Source organism: Varanus komodoensis, unplaced genomic scaffold (genome assembly GCF_004798865.1).
Source record: "Varanus komodoensis strain SLA01 unplaced genomic scaffold, ASM479886v1 scaffold12, whole genome shotgun sequence".
NCBI lineage: Eukaryota > Metazoa > Chordata > Lepidosauria > Squamata > Varanidae > Varanus > Varanus komodoensis.
In genome coordinates, this window is record NW_025335349.1 from 15,414,502 (window position 1) to 15,436,752 (window position 22,251).

The 22,251-nt window shown below is 37.2% G+C and overlaps 1 protein-coding gene across 11 annotated transcripts in view; it reads left to right on the plus strand.

Moving 5' to 3' along the window:
- The window catches only part of RIMS2 (regulating synaptic membrane exocytosis 2), a 367,376-nt gene that overhangs the window by 274,149 nt on the left and 70,976 nt on the right, over positions 1–22,251 (plus strand). For 9 of the 11 annotated variants that reach the window (XM_044421755.1, XM_044421757.1, XM_044421758.1 and 6 more), the window contains 2 exons: positions 7,764–7,793; positions 21,434–21,454. In XM_044421755.1, coding sequence (XP_044277690.1) covers positions 7,764–7,793; positions 21,434–21,454 — 51 coding nt within the window. The remainder of the gene's footprint in view (positions 1–7,763; positions 7,794–21,433; positions 21,455–22,251) is intronic. The other 2 variants (XM_044421762.1, XM_044421763.1) reach the window with 1 other exon arrangement.

Sequence of the window (22,251 nt, forward strand, 5' to 3'; positions counted from 1 at the left end):
TTTGAAGTCATTTATTAGCAACGTAGGCATTCCTAGATTTCCTTTGGCATTTGTTGTGAGTATTTGAGAAAGGCCAAAAGCCTTTACAAAGTCTACAAGGGTCCTTCAAAAGGCTGATTTTAGCTTAAAAGACCAAGGGATCTCCATTTGTTCTACTGTTTTTTTCATTGATCTTCAGCTTGATGTGTACTGTATGGATTTAACTAAGTAGAGAGACGCCTGAATCAATCCCGTCTCTTCCAAAGTTTTAGTGATAATTTCAGTAATCCAAGAATAAATAGAGAAATGCAAACATTTCTACATTATTATTATTTCTACATTAATTATTACATAATTAAAGCAAAATTAATAAATAAATACAAGAGTAGAGAGTCTGGCCCAAGAAAGATTGCTCATGCAACTTAACCCATACGCTTCACTGCTGCCCATGAAATGCTGCTCCGCTTTCACAAGGTGCCTTCCATACTACAAGCCTTAAGCCATTTCCTACACCATTTCCACTCCGAGAAATGTTCTTTTACAGACAGCTGTAACAGAGAGAAGCAGCTAAAAAAACCCAAAACTACTGCTAATGCAACTTTGGTTTCTAACTCCATTTTCTTTTGTACATAACCTTTTGCCTAATATGAAATGGGTACATCATCTTCTTGTGTTGTTTTCCTTTAATGCATTTCAGAATGCATTGAGCATTGCATTCTTTTATCAAGACAGAATGGTGATCAGACTTTTCTGTCTACAGGGGAGGAGGTTGCCCCGTAAAGAAAAAATATGACAGTTTCTTGTCTTTATCATGTGGGAGAGAGCTTGATTCTGTATATGTCTCCATAACAATGTGTGTATCAGAACAGAGGAGAGTGTAGCTAATGTATTGTATATAGGTATCCTATAATGTATATAAATATGTATATGATGCATGGTAATTCTCTCTTTGTCTTGGCACTATTACTCTATTGTATATACACAGAAAAACAGGATAACCATTTTAAAACATGGTACTTTTAAGGGATTCTAATCCAATTTCTGACATAGCATTGCCTAGGAAAATCAGTTTTGTTTCTCACAGCTCAACCTGCAGCAATTGGATCATTTTGCTTTTATTTTCTTAGAATAATCTCTTTCTAGGTTGATTTTATTTAACTTATCAACTGATTTACTGTTGAAAGAGTTTAAATGTTTAAAGCAACACAGAAAAGCATTTTTGAAATTGCATATATGGTTGACTGCTAGAATCACATCTATGTCTTCTGGCTCCATTCTAAATAGTTGCTTTTATTAACATTCAGAATATTTATGTGGGGTAGCAGTTAGAGGTTAGAAAAGAGAGCTTCATGATCAAATTCCAACTCAGCCATTAAACTCATTGGCCAATCTCAAGCTATCATATTTTACAGAGTTGTTGTAAGCTAAAATTGTGTCTGCCATCTTATGATTCTTGGAAGTATAGTGGAATGAAATGTATAGTGGAATGAAATAAATAGAAACAACTTTTATTCTTTGCCTATCAATTTTGTCGTGCAACAATCCCCAGATAGTTATTCAATTTCCAGAAGCAGGAAATAAGACAATGAAGACTCATAAGATTTTATATACTTTAATTTAATATCAGGTTTACATGCAATGATTACTTATAGAGGAGTGCAGAATAATGCATATATGACACGCATTATAACACACAAAAGCAAAGGAATGAATTTCCATCATATTTCTTCAGAAAGACCACAAAAGATGCATGCATGACAAGTTGGATAGCAAATTTTAATTATAAGACTGTGAAATAGTTCATTCCTTTCTTCTGACAAATGTATGCTCTCTCATTATTTGAAAGTTGACCTTTTAGTTGGAAAATATTTCAATGGAGATATCTTTCTCTATGTATACACTCAGATAATGCCTATAGGACAGACATGCACAGCCATCAAACAAAATGGGTTAGAGGAATTTGAAATTAAGCCCATGTTATGCTTCTTCTCACTTGTAGCATAAAATATTTGATTATTCTGAGACAGAAAATCAAAGGGTCAGACAAATTGATACCTTTGCTAAATAAGAACTTCTCTCTCAACTTGTGTTGTATATTTATGCAGCATAACTGTGGTAAGAAGAGGGCTTTTGCATTTGGGAAAGGCTACATGCTCCAGTCAGTATTTGTGCTGTATCCTTGGATTATTTATTAGCCCAGGAGCCTGCAAACATGATTCTTTGCTTTTATTAAAATAGTGGAATGGAATGGCATATGTGGCATGCTAGGCTGTATTTGTAAACTAATAATATGTGGGCCATTCTAAATACTAATAGTGAATACATTCTTAGAATCTGATTTTTTTATGTAGCCAAATTGGCACTATGCATGCACAATAGGAACAGTCCCTCTCATGGTGTGCATAAGAAAACCTCAAGGTTTCCAGAAGTACAAAACTTCTCTAGGAGGAAAAACAGTGAAATGGAAAAGCAGCCCAACGAGGGCGCAAGTGCCATTATCACAAAGTTCATGTACTGTTTGCATCTAGTATTTGCAAAAGGAAAATACAAATTGTAGATACTGCCATTGAAATGTGAAATGATTAAGAATGTTTAATAATGTTAAACATTGACATTAACATATTAATAGTTGTCAGGGTTTTTTAGTGTTAGTTTTTTAGGTACAAAAAAGTTCTGAGCTTTTCTGCAGGAGGATTTATCATGTACTCATAATTTCCAATTCACTTTTGTTTTATGGATTCTTGAGACAACATCATAACACTCTTTTTCTTCTGTTACTAACTAGTACTTTTGGCAAGATAGAGCAGAGTAAATGCAACATTTAGTTGTGAAAGTGACCGTGTAATTTCCTTTTGTGTATTTGTTTTATTCTGCTATACTACAATGCCATCTAGAAGTAATGTAATAGAAAACCAGAAAAGGAAACACCCTGTGTAGTTCTCAAACCTCAATTCAACTTTTTGTAAAAAAACTATTTGCTGTTTTTGTTGCATCAGCCTAACAGGACTACCCGCTTGAAAATGGATCAGTACACTCTGAATCTGATTTTCCTTTCTACTGCTCAATATATTTGAGGCCAGTGGGTAATAACATGCAGTCATGCAGAGTGAGCTATCATTAGTACATTTACAAAAATTGGCAATCATGGTCAGTGATTGCAAATGAATCAGTTATGTTTCAAAACGGAATCTAGGTGAATGATTCAAGCAAATTCCATATTTATATAAGAACAATTAATAATCTCTGTGACTTGAAGAATGAGGTATGCATTGTCAGTGGGACCTTCCCTATTGACATAAGACCTTTCTAGTGAGAGTATAGAGGTTTTGGTTTTCTGAAGCAGGAAATCAGCTAGAGAAATAGTAGGACCATTAGATAATAAAGGCAACAATTGTATGTTAGGAGCTATATAACTTTATAAATGCAATAGAAATCATGGGTTGGTTGTAGTGGATTGGGCAAACGGGTTGCCTTCTTTGGGCTTCGCTCACAGAAAGTCCCTCTGTTCAGTTGCTTGAGCTTTCCCCTCCTGCAGAGTCACCACAGGTCACCTGGATCAACAGGATCTCCTGATTTTTCAGTGAATCATTTCCTGGTGACTACAGGGTCTGCCATGAGAAGAAGGGGTGGAAGAAATTCAATTGAACTACTGCAATTGAATCTGTGTAAATCTGAGGCTGTCCCAGTATATAGCCTCAGATCTTCTTCTTTCCTCTTAACTCATCTAGTTTATGCTGATATGTGGCAATGCAGTAATTTTTCACAATATAAGTAATGAATCTAGAGAATGCACAATTGCAAGATTCACTGATGGTATTTTTCTAAAAAAAGATTAAACCAATCACTTACAGTTTATCAAAGATGTTAAGTCACAAGAGTCAAATCAAATTTCCTTCTTCAGAACCAGTTTATTTCTCAGTTACAGGTATAGCAAAAACAGCAGAGGGAAGATTAGAATATTAACTAATTTGTTTTGTCTAGCAGCTCTTGTAAACTTTGATCTGAGCTAGCACAATGGCTCTTAATTTCTTACATTGTTAAAAGGCAATAAGTAAATTGACTTTTTTAAATGTGCATTATATTTAATTTTATATTTATTTTAAACATTTTTAAATCTTTGGGATGGGATCTTATTAAGTGAGCCAAAAAGAATTAACAGTGCAATCCTATGGCCCCTAGACAGTGTTGGATGCTTTGCAACCCCACATCTGGCTTCAGAAAACAGCTTTGACTTCCAAGTTAGAACTCCAGGTTTAGAAAGTCTTTTCCTGCCCCTTTCCCCCATTCTGCTGCTGGTACAGAGAAAACCATGCTGAAATTTCTTCAAACTCACAAAAGCCACTGCAAAGAAAGTTCAGGGGGCATTCCAGAGGGACAGGAAGGAGATGAGACTAGCACCACCAAGATATGAGGTATCCTGTTGGCGCCTCAGCCTTTTCCCCTCCCACTCCAAAGCACCCTTGTTTAATTGACTGTTTAGCTTGTTTGCAGGGAGGCAGAACATTGAGATGACATTTGCCTCAGAGCTTCTCCACCTTGCCTAAAATACTCATTCCCCTCTGAGTTCCGAAGGTCATAGGTGTCCCCATACGGCTGAACCCTAAAACGGCTATGATAACCAAGTCCATGTATATGTAAAGGAATTTAAAGTATAGTTCCTGTTCATCCCAGGTTTTATCTCCCACCCACTTTCTATTGCCTTCCTGTGTAAAATTTTAGACTGTAAGCTTCTCTGGGAAGGCCCTTATAATAACACAATATTTAATTAAGGAATTAAAATGCTATTTAAAAATGACTGTGCTTATGTAATATTGCAATTTATGTATTAGCAAGTTTCAAGGTAAAAATATTTAAAGGCTTATAAATTCAATGTGTTTGTTTAATGAATAGTGAACAGAACATAGCTTTGGTCCTGTCAATGATGGTGTACTACTTTACAGTAAACTGCATCAGATGATGATAGGTATCTTACCAAAGTTAATCATGTTTCTGACAAGCTCTGATTTCTTTTGATTTACGCTAGAAGTTACATGGGAAGACCAGCAGAAAAAGGTGAATGGTACAATAACTGATGAAAAAACATTGCCGAAAAAGAAACATCATATTCAGCCAGGTTTGTCAGGGTTTGGAAAACCACCTGAAAGCATGAGACTATAAAATTGTTACATTTCATGCTTTTGTAATGAGTGTGTGCTTAATGTATCTTATCTTTTTTTCTGTTTATGATTTTTAATTTTTTAGTATGTAGAAATTATTTAGATTAGTCATGTGGCGCAGTTTATTTTTTAGAGTAGCAAAAATAGAGCCACTTGTGTTAGAATGCACATTCATTAGAAAAAGTATTTGGCTTAAATTAGTGTATTGACATTCTTTTAAAAATGTTTCATTATTTTTATCATAATCTATGTTTGAAAATCAGAGATTCAAACATGTCCAAGGCTGTTATCTGAGTTAAGCTATACACATTTTTGGGAGGTTGGGCTGGATCATTCTTACAATGGGTTGCTTGACAGACACCCAACTGGAAAAGGGATACGAAGATAGAGGAGCAGGGTAGAATGAAGAAGAGGGTAATAAATAGGAAGCATATTTCAGGGCAAGATTTATTAAGAGTTAGACAAACAAACACTGGTGTTTGGAAGTGAGTGAATTGTTAGATCTATCTTAAAGTAGGGTCATCTTTCCTTAAAAGGATGAGAAAGAAACCATGAAGTAAATAAGAAAGCTGAACAGTTAGAAACAAGACTTTAATGTATTTAAAAGTTGTGCAATCTAGATTTTGAATATACAGAGTACATTTGCTGCAAAAATATGAATATCTAACTAATGCCATGCATTAAGATATACTGATCCTATATTGTAGGTGGGTTACAGGACCTGCCTTTCCTTATCAAGGAAATGGATCCCCAAATCCTTAATGTGGTGCTGAAGAGACCAGACCCATGACCTTATTTTCTTCCTCCTCCCTCAAATTATGTTCTACTGAGTAGGTGAGCTGTTACTGCCCAAGAAGGATTGTTCAACTGGAAAATTGCTTTCCCTTTCATCCTCTTCCCCTGCCTTACTCCTCACCTAATATCTTCATTTCCCCCCAACTTTACTCCTTCTCATCATCTATAAAATGCCTCGTGAGTACATAAGTAACTGAAGGTATCAGGTTTTAACACTGAAAGGGAGGCTGGTTTTCTCCAAACCAGCAATAATGACCTCAATCTTCCATTCTTTCACAGTGTTCCTCTGACATGCCTTGATGGTGCTGCTTTTTTACATAGCATATAAATGAAATACATTCAGTAAATACTGTTCATAAGTACTATAGCTTCCTGTGGGCTATTAATTTCTGTCTCACTAGACTTGGTTTTGATACCAACTCAAAACCACCAATCCTCTCAGGCAGATGTCTGGGTATCTACACTTTCTTGAAAAGCTCAAATTAACATTCTATGATTTCTTCATAATACAACTTCAGATCTCCTAATCTGGAGATGGAGTCATGTTTTATGTCAAGTTCACTAGCAGTCAGAAAGTCAGCTTAACCTGGTATGCCTGGTACAAAAAGATTTGTGTATAAAAGAGATGCAAAGCTATTTTCTTTTCACTGCCCCCACCACCAATGGGCCATTTATAGGTCCTCTGTGCATAATTATTGGAGATTTCAGAACAAATCCCTGCATACGGAATTTGGACATTTGATACTAAAGATGCATTATTTTCTACTGAAGATAAGAATACATTGGGCAGGGCACGGGATTGTAATGAAAGACCAGTCCAGACCACTTATACTTCAGGAGAAATTTGCAGGATTGGCAAAAGAGCTCCTGTGTGACATCTATAAAGGTGTATAGTAATGTATTCAATTGTGATCTAGAAATGAGAAAGCTATCTGAATTCAGTGTTAATTCATTTAATTCAGGGGTCTGCTGAACAGCCAGTAGACAAAGGCTTGATGGGCTGATGTTCTTATTTGTTAGATTTAATTCAGGGCTTATGAATTCTGGCAAGATTTTGTATACATACAGGACTCATCGTTGTTTGGTAACATATGCTGACTTTTGAAAGGGGAATGGAAACTTCCCTAAGTAAAATTTATTAATTTAGGTAAATAGTTTTGAAGGTTGATGTTACATTTAGGGTCATTTTCTCTCTGTTTGGCTTTATGAATTGCTTGTCAAATGAATAAGATATATGAAGTACATGAATGGTTGGGAAAATAATTTTTACCTCATTGTAAATTGAGTTGAGGTTGAAAATGCCTGTTTTTACTAACCTTGGTGTAGTTTAATAATATTTAATGTTTATTTATGCATTTATTTAATAAATACTAATTTATTTGGGCATTCTGGGAAGCATTTGTTCAGCTTCCAGAAAACATGTTTTTTCTGCTGTATAAAATTGGTTTGGTTTCAATGAGAAATCTGATTAAAAGATTTAAAACTATTAATATGGATATGGGAAAATGTCAGGATTAAATTTTAACTTTACTCCAAAATAAATGTTTAATATCTTTTTTTCCCTAAGTGTTTCCTAGCCCCACTGGTCACGCAGCTGTAATATTGCTTTCCACTCTAGATCACTAATATTGACTTTCTTACTTTTCTGGTTCAAATTATTCCTTTTAGTGTTTGCTGTATTTCTTTTTCCGATTGCCTGACTATGCACTACAGGTTTCTTTCTCAAACAATTGTGGCCCTTTCCCTCAGTGTCAGTTTTTACCTTCTGAGTACATCCACTCACGTCCATCTTCTTTGTGTCTGTTTGTCCATTCCACGATGTGGTAACAGAAGAAGTGGAATCATCATGGAGAAGAAACCCAGGTCTGTCTCTTCTATTGATTTTCTCTCTTCTATTTTCATTCGGACTTGCCCTGTGATTTTTGTCATCACATTTCTTTCATATATGACTACATACATGATTTTCCTTTCTTCTTTCCTTTCTGTCTCCCCCACCCCCGGGCTCCTCTCACCCATTGCTTTGTCATCATTAGAAAGGAATGTTATACTAGGTAGGTTTAAGAATAGATATAATAGGTTTAATTGTTTTGTATAGGTTACAAATTACATAGAATACAAAAGAAATGTTTTTAATGATACATTAACTAATCAAGCAAGAAAACTTTTTCATTCATATTATTTTCTGTCTGTGTATTAAGATTTCTAGGTTTCTACTAGATTAGCCTTAGAAAATAGCTTGCTCAGACTCTTGTTCTTTTAAACAATATCTTAGAGAAATTAGGGAAATGTGAGTAGTTGAGGGTTATTTTCCTGTAAAGCAGTTTAACATTTGTAAAAGCTAAAGAAATACATAGACTTCCACTCCATTTTGTGAGAGATGGCCCTTGCTTTTTAAAGCCCATGGTGATACTAGAGAGCAATGCAGTTCTAAGTGCATTTTTGTGAAATGATTAGGAACAACAGTACATATAAAATAGCATAATGATAAGCATTAAAAATTGTTTCATGTTTAGCAATGTTAAACATTTAGAAATGCTATACCTCTGTATGATGATGCCAGTGATATCTGATGATGTTACTGAGAGTGTAAGAGGTCAAATCTGTCTCTAATGACAGGTGTAAACCCAGCACTCCTCCATCCTCCTGCCTGTGTGCCTTCTTCTGCAAACTGCCTTTCCACTAGCTTTTACCTATGTTGCTTTTCAAGCAAAAGCTGAAAAGGGTAGAGAATTCAATTTTTCAGTTAGTTTTTACAACACTGTTGTTGTTGTTGTTGTTGTTGTTGTTGTTATTATTATTATAACATTTCTATGCCGCCCCTTGCTGAAACCTCGGGGCAGCTTACAACATGATAAAATACATTGAAATACAATAGTACATAATAAATTACCATTAAATACAAAAATACAAAAAATACATTGATTTACAAATATAAAATTAAAATTATCAGTATAAAATAAAAATATAGGAGGAGAAAGAGAAGGAAGAAGAAGTTGCCCTGGCCAGATCATATGTTTTAACAATTGAAATGATGTTTAAATAAAAAGGTCTTTACCTGGCGCTGAAAAACCAGTAACGACGGTGCCAGGCGGACCTCTTGGGGAGTGAATTCCATAGGTTGGGCGCCACCGCAGAGAAAGCCCTCCTCCGGGTACTTACTCTCCTAATTTACACTTATTACAGGGTAGGCAACATGGTTCCCCTAGTCTCCAGTCCCCCTGACACTTTTATTGGCACTTACCAAAGTGGTCCTCTCCTTTTGATTTTTTAAAAAACATCACATTTCCTTTTTTGGCAGCTTGGATGTCTGTCAAAATTAAGGATTCCTTAGTGACTTAGGTATTAGACTGGACCTCTCTCTTGTATTCAGTTTATTTTCTTATGGTGCCTATGGCATTTTCTTGAATTGTCCACAGACTAAGCATGTTACCAACTCTTGAGCTACTAATATGGGTCATATATTAGAAGTGGGAGAGGGAAGAGAGAGAGCTCTTTCCTTCACTTCTGGAGCAGGAAAAAGAAAAAGTGGGAGAGCCCAAGAACTATACCGAGGGTTGGGTGAGAACAGGCAAGCAAACTGGTGAGAACCCTTAGACTAGTCTCCAGCTTTGAATTTAATCTGAGCTGGAGATTAATGTTAAGAGGTGTATTGCTTGTTTGTATTGACAGAAGTAGGACAAACCTGCTTGGATTTGTTTCCTAGCTTTGACTGTATCATTTGTGGCATGTAAGATACTGATCCACTGGAAATATGTTAGTGTGCATGATGATGGCTAATTTACTTCGGTGGGACATTAATGTAATTCTTGATCGCACACACTGGATAAATGGCCATCTTCACTTCTACACACATTTCATTTTTTCATTGACTATGTAAAATATTATATATTTGCCATGATTTAGTTATCATGATTCTACCTCATTGTTCCTTACAGAAATTCACAGCAGTAAATCTATGCTGTGCAGTACAGAAGGTTAAATTTTCTTAACAAAAAGTCTGTAAGATAGTTAAGGCTGATAGAGTATGTGTAGATTTAGGTCTGGTACTCATGTTCTTCCTCATCTCACCTTCACTTTCTGAGTTTTAGCACTGTTGCCAATTCTTGGAGGCAAGCATTGGCTTACACAAACTTATTCAATGTTACAGCAAACTATGGTTTACTTATACCCCAAATCAGTGGATTGGAATATATGAGGATTCAAGCAGAGGGTGGACACCACAAACCCGAGGTTCAATGGCCAGATCATAGTTTGGCCATGCCATCTTAACCCATCAGTGTCCCAGACTACCAAATGAGTTTCATGACTGAGCCAGGATTTATAACTTTGTTCATCATTTTGGTTATTAACATTCTTCCCCGATTGTATACAATATATGCATTAGTTTTCTAGGGTTAAGCCTACAGATAATGTGTATACATTCTCTACTTCCACAAACAGGTATTCAGCTAGAAATCAGAAGATCAAACATAAAAAGCCCTTTGACATTTACATATAGAAGCTCCCTATCCTTTGCTCATTAACATTTTGATCTGTAGAATTGGAATGCTGGTTGGAATTGTTTTGTCTAATCCAGTTACAATTCAAATATGTTGGATAGCAAGTTTCTGCTTAAATTGTTAATTGGAGGGCAATTGCATATACTTTTATGGGCTCTAAAACTATGCTGATTAGGATCTCACTGATTTTCAAAACACTCACTGGATAGGGGCACTAGTAAAAGGCCTGTACAATTGTTAGAAGCTGACGTAAAGGGATTGGAAGAGCTTTAAAGCAGCCTATTTCTTCATGTTTTATCTAAAGAATGATAAGAATGGTGAGTGGCTATGAGTGTTCATTATTTACCTAAATGAGTGATCAGTATTTTCCAAGCAGGAGTCATTTTGGCTCCAAGTACCGTCACTGAGGCAACTTGGGAACCATTTCTGAGCTATGGGGCAGAATTTCTCAGCACGCATCTGCAGTACTCTCTCACCTGCATTCTGTTTCCCCTTCAGTGCCTTATGCTGCACAGCACTACAGGTAGCCTGTCATATCTTTGCTTCTTGGGTTTCTCCCCTACCACAGCTGATTAGACGATTGCTCCTGTATTATCATCTTCTTTCCCTATTCCTAGCCACCTTCTTTGTTTAATTTTACAACCATGAAATCCTATATGATTAAAGCCCATAGAACAATCAAACAACAAAAAATCATAAAAACAACAAATACTAACAAAACATTTGTTCTAGGAAGTACTAAAATCTGTAGTTTCACCTTGTAGGTGCTTAGTGGCAGGTCTCCTGATGACTCCTGAAGCTGGCTCACTAGTAAAGCCAACAAGGCAAAACTAAAGAGCCCTTGCTGAGAGTGAACCACTGCTATAAAGACAGAAAATGAGAAAGGCTGTGGATGTGCAAAGAATGCATTTTGGTGGATTCAGACCATCAGGTTTTAGCCTGTCTACCCAGGAAAAGCACCAACTTGCTTTGACACAATCAAGCCAGCATAGACTCTTCCACTTTTGAAATGGCCTGACATTTGCATTTTTGAAAGGTAAAGAAAATTGCATAAGATATGGCCACAGTTTGCACAAATTGCAGCCACATTTTGTACAAATTGCTCTGCCTTTATTTTATTTTATTTATTTTTTTGGGGGGTGGGGGAGGCTTACAGCCTTTCTCGAAAGCAGAAGGAAGACACATGGCCCCCATACCCCAACTCTGGCCCACTATCAGCTTTCAGTGAGATGTGCCCAAGTCCATCAAGCACAGGAATATCAAGTTTTGCACTGTTGCACATGTCTAAGAGAAACTGAACATGTGAGAGAGGCAGAGGGCACTTAAGATCATGGCAGGGGGGTGGAGGTTGCAGAACGTCCTATGCCCTATCAAACCAAGGGGCCATCTAGTCCAGCATTCTGTTTATATAATGGCCAACCAGCTGCTTTGGGAAACCCTCGTGTGTGTGTGTGTGTGTGGGGGCAACAGCAAGTTCTCATGAGTGCAACAGCACTTTCTCTTCCATGTTCCCCAGCAACTGACATGCAGAGCCAGATTGCTTCTGTTACCTGTGGCATACAGTCATCAGACTCAGTAACCACTAACAGCTTTATCCTTTCATACATTTTGCTAATTCTCTTGTGAACCCATTCATATTGGGGGCATTCATGGCATCTAGTGGTTGTGAATTTTGTAGTTTAACTATGTGCTCTATGAAGCAGTACTTTTCCATGCATCTCCTACCAGCCAGTTTTATTGGATAACTCCAAGTAGCTTGTTGGCTTCTGCTTACATCTATTTGGCTCAGTGGATTTTATCTGTCTGTATGCTCCCACTAATCAGCTTTATAAACCTGGGATGATTGGGAGCCACTAGTGGGCCTTAACCTTTGCAATGAAGAACAATAGTCTAAAGCATGTCTGTAGAAAAAGGGTTGGGGGTGAGTACGATAGTTGGATCATCTTGGACGTATCAGAGACAGTTCTACTTGCAGCACATGGTACTGTCATCTAGCATTCACTACAAGAAATAGTGCTCCTGCCTTAAAAATCTACAGCCATGATGTCCTCTACAGTGCATTAGCTATAGCTATAGAGGGTACATTATTCATATTTGCACTTTGCTTGCTTGCTAGCTTGCTTGTTTTGCTCTATTTCTCTTACATGTTTAAACAGTTCTTTGGTTCAAAATAAAATAGTGAGGTAGACTTTAACAATGGACAAATACTACTGTGATTGATAGCTGTTAGGAGATTTTGTTTCTTAGATGAGTTGGCTAACTGATGGCCCTCAGGCTGAATCAAGTGTATTAAAATTATTTTATTTGGCTCCTAGTAATCTTATCAAATCTTAGCCAAGGTATTGTATAAAACAATCCTACAGTTTCACTTCTGAAGGAAGCCAAATTGCTTTCATTATTCTCTTAGATTCCTACCTAAATGTTCCAAGTTTATTTTAGCATTGAATCTAATGTCCCGATACTTACAGTGCTTACTGCTGGGTGTGTCAAATTTATTATAGAGCAGGGATGTTTACACTAAGGTATTTTTCCTAATTTTATGCGGCCTACAGCTTAATTTCAAAAGCCCTGTGCATGGGATCTATCTCATAAAGGAAAGGGGAAAGGGGAAAGCAAGAGAAAAACAGGAGGAGGTGAAGAGAGGGAGAAATAAAAGTAGCAGAAAGAGAAAAGGGGAAATTCTTTCAGGTTTGGCACTAGTTTTGCCCACTACTGGGACAATTTCCGTGTAGGACAGGGTAAAAATATTTTAAATAAATAAAATACTAGCAATAAGCCTTCCTACTGCCAACATGCAGCTCATGACAGATTATCTGTGAAGGAATACATCCCTCACCATCAATAGGGTTGCTAAAGCCTCTTAGAAAACCTCATAAAGGAGTTGTGTTCTGTAGCAAAACAGGCGCTAATGAGGCACTAATGAGAATACCCTCTATTCCTACCTGGGTTCACTAATCTGATTCAAGTTAATATTAGGGTGACATAGAATTTACATTCCAATCTCAGGACATATGAAGCTATATTCTTTGTAACATTGAACTTGATAGCAAGGGTACTGACACCCCAGCTAAATGTTTGTGGTGTTTTATCTGTCTACAATATAGATCCAAAAATTTGTTTTTGGTTATGGTAAGCAAATATCCAGCTTAGTGGCAAAGTATCTAAGGATCAAGCCAGTATTTACTCCTTTGAATTCTATAAATAGTTTACAGAACATTGGTTCAAATAACCCACAATACCTGTGTTCACCTTATATGACAAGGTGCAGCATGGCTTGTATATTCACAGTGGTGGTCAGTACACATCTGGAGCTCTGCAGATACATAAGCTTTTGTGACATCCAATGCATGTCACTCTGTCTAAATTCATGTAACAAGCAGGTCTTCAGTCCAAGCCCAACTAAACCCTCCCAGGCCTAATGTTAGAAGGCTGTTTAAGTCCAAAATATATAAATCCTTCCAGACAATGATTTTATTTTATGTGTTAATTCTGGTTGTGTGGAGTGATTGAGTATACCTCATTAGATTTTAAGTTGAACCAATAAGCTGATTTGTCCCCCAGTTCCTTTCTAGTTCACAATCAACAGAAGACCTATTTATATATTTTAAAGAACATATGATGGCTCAGACTGGGGATAGGGATGTACATCTTGGCCATGCTCCCAGTTGTACATTGAGACTAGCCTCTTTATTCCCAAATACTGTAACATGGAATAGTAAGTTCTGAATTTGGTTTCTATTCATGTTCAGTGGAATATGAGAAGAACCTCTGTTCAGACCTCATTGTGCCGTGCAGGAAGGTTGAAAGGGTGAACTCCAGTGTGCATGGCAATATTGGAGCAAGGGCAGCATGCAAGGCCCCATCCCTATTTGAGCCGCTATTTATTCTTTATGAATGGGGCTTCAGACTTTCCACAAAAGGTTTCAGTCTAGAAGTAGCCATATTTAGAATATATCAATTGAAATCAATCAACTTAAGTTAGTCCCGTTAAAAGGGACTAATTCAGAGTCTATACATACTCTTAGTATGACTACATCAGGATCGAACCTATTGGTTTCTGTCCCAGTTTAGTTCAAGAAAAAAGTAATGTTTGTTGCAGGTTTTTGATCAAATTTGGTTGGATGCCCTGCTTTAAAGTCAGGAATGCACAACTCATGGGCTATGTGCAGCTGCTGCTACAGCTCCTGTTGACCCTGAAATAAGTCTAATACTCAAGTCACTAAGTTTTTTTTTAAAGTGGCTCCATATTTGGCTACAAAATGCCAAAAGGATTTGGCTTTTGGTGCTCTATAAGCACTATGAACACCTTTTTTTTAAGCAGGTGTGGATGCCCAGAGGAGAAAAAATACCTGTGCACATCCTGCAGTTTCCCATGCCTTTTCAAAATTTATATATATGGGATTACACAGTTTGTTGTTATGTGCCTCCAAGTCATCTCCAACTTATGGGGATCCAATGAATGAGAGTCCTCCAAAATGACCTGTCCATTGGAGCCCTGTTCAGCCCTTGTAAATTCAAGACTGTGACTTCCTTTATGGAGCTAAACTATCTCATGATTGCACTCTAAGACATAACTAACATTTTTAACAAGATTTGCTTCTTTTGCCTAATTGTATCTTTGGAACTGAATGAGTGGTATATATTATATTTGCTCTATTTGCCGAATTCTTGAACATTCAGTTTTAATGCATTTTGAAGCATAAGCAAAGCAGAAATGATAACAGTTTCATTCTGAAAATGAAACATCATTCTGAAACCTCTGCTTTATGCAAATATGTAGTTACTGCATCTGGTTCATTAGCATCACTGTATCAGGACACATAGTCTGTCTCTTAATTTGTACATGCAAGCTAAATTCTTTCAGTTCATAATGTCTGACTGCTTGATAGGTGACCTGCTCTGCAAGTACGAGCACTCTCTGTCCTGTGTGCTGAATGAGGTAGTGTCTGGTGGGGAAAAATAGTCATATTTTGTTTTCAATTGTATTATGCACACTGACAGGATTGAGAGAATGGATAATGACTGTTTGCTGAATAGTGATGTTTTCTATAAGGAACAAAAGATGAAGACTGGACAGGAGGAGCTGCAGTGATTTTATATTTAAAAGTATGTAAGACTGTACAACTGTACTCTGTAAAATAGATGCTTTCTCCTGGCTATGTGATCACAGCAATTCACACAGATTAGAATCTGGCAACTTAGAAAGGAGAAGAAAAAATACGTTGTTTCATCATTTTAACTACTTTGTTTATGACTATAAGGAGAATTTATCTTCATTAAGCAATCTTATATGGACATTTACAATGGAGTATGGTTTAGTTGAGTTGTTGTAGTTTGCAGTACTCACAGTGAAAAAGCAGTATAGGCACAATTAGGGAAAACTGTCAAAGTTGTTTGTGTCCATACCTTGTATAGGTCTTTTCTACTAAAAATTATGCATGAAAGCTTGGGTTCCTGTGATATGGTCAGCCTGGAAGCTGTTAATTATTTAACCACACAGAAGGACTTGAAGCCTTGTGTTTGTCTCAGATATGTCCTCGCATAACAGTCACAGTGGTGGCAGTTCTGCAAAACGCTGTGCAAGAAGTAGCACAGCAGGCAGAGCTTGAAATTTGGCATTAAAAAGGAATGCAAACATAGGGCCAGGCACTTGTGGAATCCAGTATGCTTGATCAGCATGAAAGGAAAGTTCCTGTGCAATGCGGAAAAATAAATGTGCTTTCAAAACATACCTTCTTTTCTCATAGGATGTACTCTGGGGGAGTATCCAGTGCAAAACTACCACCACTATAATTTACTTCGCACTGGCTTCCACAGCCCCTTTTTGTCAGACTTGCAAAAAGAAAAAGAAAAAAAAGTGAGCTTACTAAGAAGTCCCTTGTGAGTCTTATGCTGCCTTTGAAGCGACTTATTACTGAAATATAGAACTAGCATACTCTTTCAGCATCTGAAACAGACACAAGTGCTGCAGTGCTAGGGTAAGGCTGTGGCAGTCAGTTCAATTTTCCCATGGGCACTCAAATTTGGTCAATTGTTGTCTCTTGCCTACAATCTCTTTTATAGCTCAGAAGAGTAAACTGCTTCCTTTTCATTCCTTTGATAGGCAGATTGCTGGTTAATAATCCATTGTCCCCAGCTGGTGAGAGAAAAGGGGATAACTGCAAATCTCTCTGTGTGTTTGAATTGAACTTAGGGAGGGTGACACACATCATGAGCTACCATAAGTCACCAATACTCTTATCCAAAGGAACTGCCCCTGCAATTTCTCCCCCTTTGGGAAAATGGAACAGGACACCTATGTTGATCCTACCTGTTGTGTGGTCTGATCTAAGCTCAGTTTGAGGGTGAGGTAAAAATCATTTATTACTGGTACAGCTTTTAACTCTTCCTCTGTGGACCTAGGTGATAAAGATGTCATCAGCTGATCTTATGTGGAGAAGATATTTATGAGTATAGGAGTTGCAAAAGTATTCTTCTTAGTTGTCCATAAAAATGCTGTGGAACCATAGGAGTACCCTTGTGAATATCTCCTCCCTCACTTTTAGCTGTTTCTGAGAACACTGAATCACAAGATACAGTGATACCTGAAAATAGTAATGCATGTGCTGGTAATTTCTAGGCTTGATTTCCGCAATGTACCGCACAAAGGGATCCCTTTGTGCCTGCTATGGAAACTGCAACTAGTATAAAAGATACAGCCAGGATGGTCTTTGGCACATCATGGAAAGACCACATATCACCTATTTTAAAGTCTATGCACTGGTTGGCATTATGTTTCATGATACAGTACAAGGTGTTGGTAAATACCTTCAAAGGTCTTCATGGCTTGGGTCCAAAATACCTTCAGGCAAGCCTTTGCCTATATATTCCACCTCACCAGCTAAGGTCCTCTGAGGATAGTCTTCTGAAATTTGCTTCTGTTAGATTAATAGCAACTACCCAGAGGACTTTCTCGGTGTTGTCCCTAAACTGTGGAATGGACTGCCGGGAGAGAGATCTGCCTGACTTCAAGACTTATATTTTCGACAGGCCTTCCCAGATTAGTTCTTAGATTGGTTTTATTTAATATGTTTTTAGGCAAATAGTTATCAGTGTTGATTTTAATTCCTTGTAAATTTCCCAGAGTCTATGGGAATGGGGTGATGTATACAAATTAAAATAGACAGACAGACAGGCAGAGAGACTGCCATCATTCTCTATAGACTACAAGAGGATAGGTGCCTGCCATTAGGAATTTATAATCCAAAATTCTGTGTGGGGCAAGCAACCAAGGAAGGGAAATCAAGGAAAGCATATGTTTAGGGTTGCGTTGTTATGTTATATGAATACTGTCTTGTATTATATATATAAAGGTTATTTAGAACTCATGATAAACACATGTTCTGGAGATACTTCAGAATTACTCTCTGTGTTCCTAAAAACACCTCCTCCCATAGTATTACCTTAATGCTTATCTAAATACATCAATAGTAATTGAAGTTACTTATATTATGGAACAGCATTCCAATTAGAATTGAACAGTTGACACTTTCATTGTCCTTTGTTTTGCATTATATATATTAATTTTAAACTCTTCCAATGTATACTGGTAAGTGTTGCTAAAAAGACAAGCATTAAGGGCTGCTAAGAACTTAAATTAGCAGGTTTGCTAAGTAAAATGTACATAAATGTTGTTGTGTGTCATCAAGTTGTCTCCAACTTATGGTGACCTTAGAACAAAAGTCTTCCAAAGTGTCCTATACATGACTTAGCTGTTCTAAATTCAAAGCTGTGGCTTCATTTATGGCATCAATCCATATTCCTTTGGTCTTCCTTTTCTTCCATTGTATAACTTTTGGAACATCAAGATGGCTCTTTTTTAAAACACGTGTAACCATGGAAGGACTGCTGCATTTTTCTGAATATGTAGGCCAGCTTCCACTGAAATAACACAGCATGTTACATTTCTATACTCTTTTTAATTGAATGTACATTGCATATATAAACAGAAAGCTATAGATAATTGCAGCTGCTTGACCTGTATGTTGGTCAGGCTGTTGCGGTTGGTCTCAACTCTCAACTATTTAAATGTATATACTGTTGAGAAGAATATTTATGCGTCAGATGTTGTTTTTCTACTAAAGCTAGCCTACACATTCAGAAAAAAACAGATGATACAGCCTTCACCTCTTCCTAAGTAATCATGCCTATCATTTTCCTTGACACTTTCATTTTCTGTTTGCTTGGAGCTTTTGATATGGGGGAACAGTTGAATTCAAATACTCTACCTGCATACTGTAGTATTACAGTACAAGCATATATTATTGGTTTTTCTGTTATTAATACTATTTTTACTATTACTTTACATTTCTATCCCATTTTTTCTCCTCTTGTGAGGAAAATGTATAATTTTTTTTCTCTTACACGGAACTTTCTCAGAGACTCTCTTCCAGGTTCTTTTCCTTTTCTTTTGTTCTTTCGTTTTAAAACTGTGCTGTTGCTTTCAATTACTTTGTTGACATGATCGGTTTTCTTGAGAGCAGACATGTTTCTAAGTTGCTGTAGTTACAAAAAGCATTGATTCAAAATAATCTAGCATCTCGCTTTTGTAAAGTAGATTTATGTTTGGAAGCAGCCCCTTATGCACATAGCTATCTATATCTATATCATCATCATCTATATCTAAAATAAAATTGGGTTATCCATCCTCTTCCATTGAACTGGCACCTGAATTTTTGGTTTCATTTTTTCTGATTAGATTAATTATAGGGTATTGCCTTATTATGAAAGAAAAGTTTGTACCATATGTTTTACAAAATGGTTAAATCTGATGTTAAAGTATTGACATTCAAATCATCAGGATTAGATTTCAGTGTACACAGAGCTCCACTTAAATACATGGAGAAGCTGTCCTTTCTCTCATTGTTAAAATGTATAACTTGGTTCTATGTACTAGGTAGTAGGCAGAAGGAATTTCCATTGGAAACATGTTTTAATTCCTTTGCCTCAGAGTATGCATGTGTGCATGAACACATTCAGACATACACAAAAATGTAAGGGGCTTGACACTACAACAGTATCATGTGGTAAGTGTCCACAACAGCATTCACAGGAATGTGTGGCATTAGTATAGAGACATTCTGCTAATCAAGGGAGTGCTGCATGAATTCCATTACTTTTCAATAAACTAGGTAACATAATTCAAGAATTGTCCAGTATACCTGAAGCAGTGCACAATTCTAGTTTCTTCTGATACTGTGTGTATCCCACAGAAATTGCAAAAGTACTAAAGAATGCTATATGGCAAATTGCATTTTGGGCAGGATCTCTATGTCTTTAATAATTTTATACCAGCCAACTCTTCCCATATTTTCTCCTCAGTTTTCTAGCAACTTGCTAGATGGTGTGAACTGGTTGGCTTACTGCACACAGCTATATTCCCTTGTAGTCTCTCCCCTAATCATTTGACTGTTCCAACCATATGAATGTAGGACCAGGGAAGTGGATGAAGGAGGTTGTGGTGCTGACAGGAATAATGTGTAATGTAATACCCCCAGCCTCCTCTCCTCCTAACCTGCCAACATACCTCAATTTGTCCTCTCCTAAGTACTCTCAGTCAGCTGGTACAGTTATTTCCATGCTGGCTGTGAGAAGAACAGAGCAGGTTCAGGTTCAGTCTTCCGAGAGGTCACAGGACTTTGAAGTTGGAGTTCTGAAAAGTCCTATGACTTCCCAAACAATGTCAGGGAGCCATAGGATTGCACCCTTAAAGTTGCTTTACAAACAGTACTGAATCTTTCAGTTTTCTGATAGCACCATTAGACAGCAGATAGTGAAAATCATGCTAAACTATAGCATGCATGCTTCTGTTTCATTCATCTGTCATGTACAAAGAAAGTACAGGAAGTAATTATGAATGAGTTCTATACCAAGAGTGCATTTGTAAGTCTAATTTGTTTGCAAGTCCAACAAAATTAGCCTAGGGAAGGTTGCAGAGCACTCTGGACATCACTTGAAAACAAAAAGAAGCAGCCCTTCTGCAGTGCCTCAGGCCATTGTGTAGCATTTCTTAGAACTGTCAGCCCTGGTACTTCAACGACAAGTGATATTTGAGGTCTCCTGAAATCATAATTGCAGCCCACACACACCACACCACACCACACCTACAGATTCCATAGGCCAGTAGCCAGATTCTTGCACTTTTTGGCTTCAAGAATCAGGTGTGAATGATTGGAATAATATTGGGATCAAGTGGGTGTGATCTCTCTCCCATCCACGTTCTCATTTTATTTGTCCTGACTATTTGGGAGCTGTGTGCAAGGTGCTTTCTTTTACTGTTGCCATCTCCTCTTTGTTAGAAACTGAATTTCTGGTGGCCACAAAGCTGCATATACAGCAAAGCTCATGCTGGTGCCAACAAGCCAGGTCCATTTGTTTCACACAGAGAAACAGCAGCCTCCAACTCTCATTTCATGAAGGGGAGAAACTGCTCTCAACTCTCAGATCTTCACAAGAAATGTGATGCATTTTTCTGAGTGGGGAGAGGCAGCCATTTCTTTCAGAGAGATGACTCAATTTCCTTTAGGGAGTGGGGAGGAGAATTAACAGGTAAAAAGAAAAAAATAACTTATGTGACTGGACATGCAAATGCATGTTTGCATTGTTGCAAGTTCGCAACTTGAAGGTTCATATGTAGGGAACTTCCTGTATGTGCTAACTCTAACATCAGCTGTGCTGCTTCTTGTGTAGAGCATGTTAATGATTCTAGAAGTGAACCATTGTTCAGTGGTCTTCTTCAATAAAACTGCATCCAGGTCTCACAAGCATTTCCAATAATGTGGTTATACTTGTAAAAACGGCTCACTAACTTTGGTCAACAGCCTAGAGAAAAAAAATTATGTTGAATTTTATTCATGTATATTTTATTTTTTAAATTTATTATTTGCTTTTATCTTTGTTTTTTGTTTTTTTTTACATTTTCTCTCTTCTTTCCTTTTCACATCCCTCTTTTTTTACACATTGCAGTGCCAGAGAATGGGGATGAAGGTAGGGCAGTTTGTTGAATGTTTCATTATTTCTTTTGTAGATTACAGCTTATAATATTTGCACTGAATGTATGTCTCAGGCCGCAAATACTATTTTTAAACTTGTGCCTCTAATAGCCGTCTTTGTAGTCATGGCTTTCTTGCACTCAGTCTATGGACTCTCTAAGCAGCTACTTGTTGCAAGGTCCAAGCCTCTCAAGATCGCCAGCCTATTGGGTATGAAACACAGTGAATTCCACTTTCCTCCATTGCTTCAGCAAACAGGTGCGTAGGCAGTAGCGCATACTCTGAACAGTCTATGTACTGGAAAATTACCCCTCTCCCTTGTACCAAGCCATGCAGCTCTCAAGACTGCCTCTTTTGATTGCTAATTCCCATTTTTATGCTGTTAAAAGCAAGTATTTTGGTATTTTTATACCAGAACCAAGTATCTTTCTTCTGTTGTAAATATAAATCCATACCCTTTGTTAAATTCAGCTGAACATAAAACAAGTACAGATCAATCATGTTTTATAAACATACTCTCTTGGGTTGGCATCTTACATTCTTATTGTTATTCCATGATCTTAATCATCTAGATTATGACACCTATTCTCAGGGTAGCTTTTAGTTATTTTTGGACTTCAGTTGTCATTGTATTCCATTTTAGTTTTAATTCTGGGCATTGTTCTTTCCATAAGGGCTCAATCGTTCTATGACTTATAGGTCTGCAAATATCCCATTGCTACTAAGTACTAGTATATACACCTTCTTTCAAGGACAGAATAGGGATTACTCTTCCTTAACTAAAAGGATATT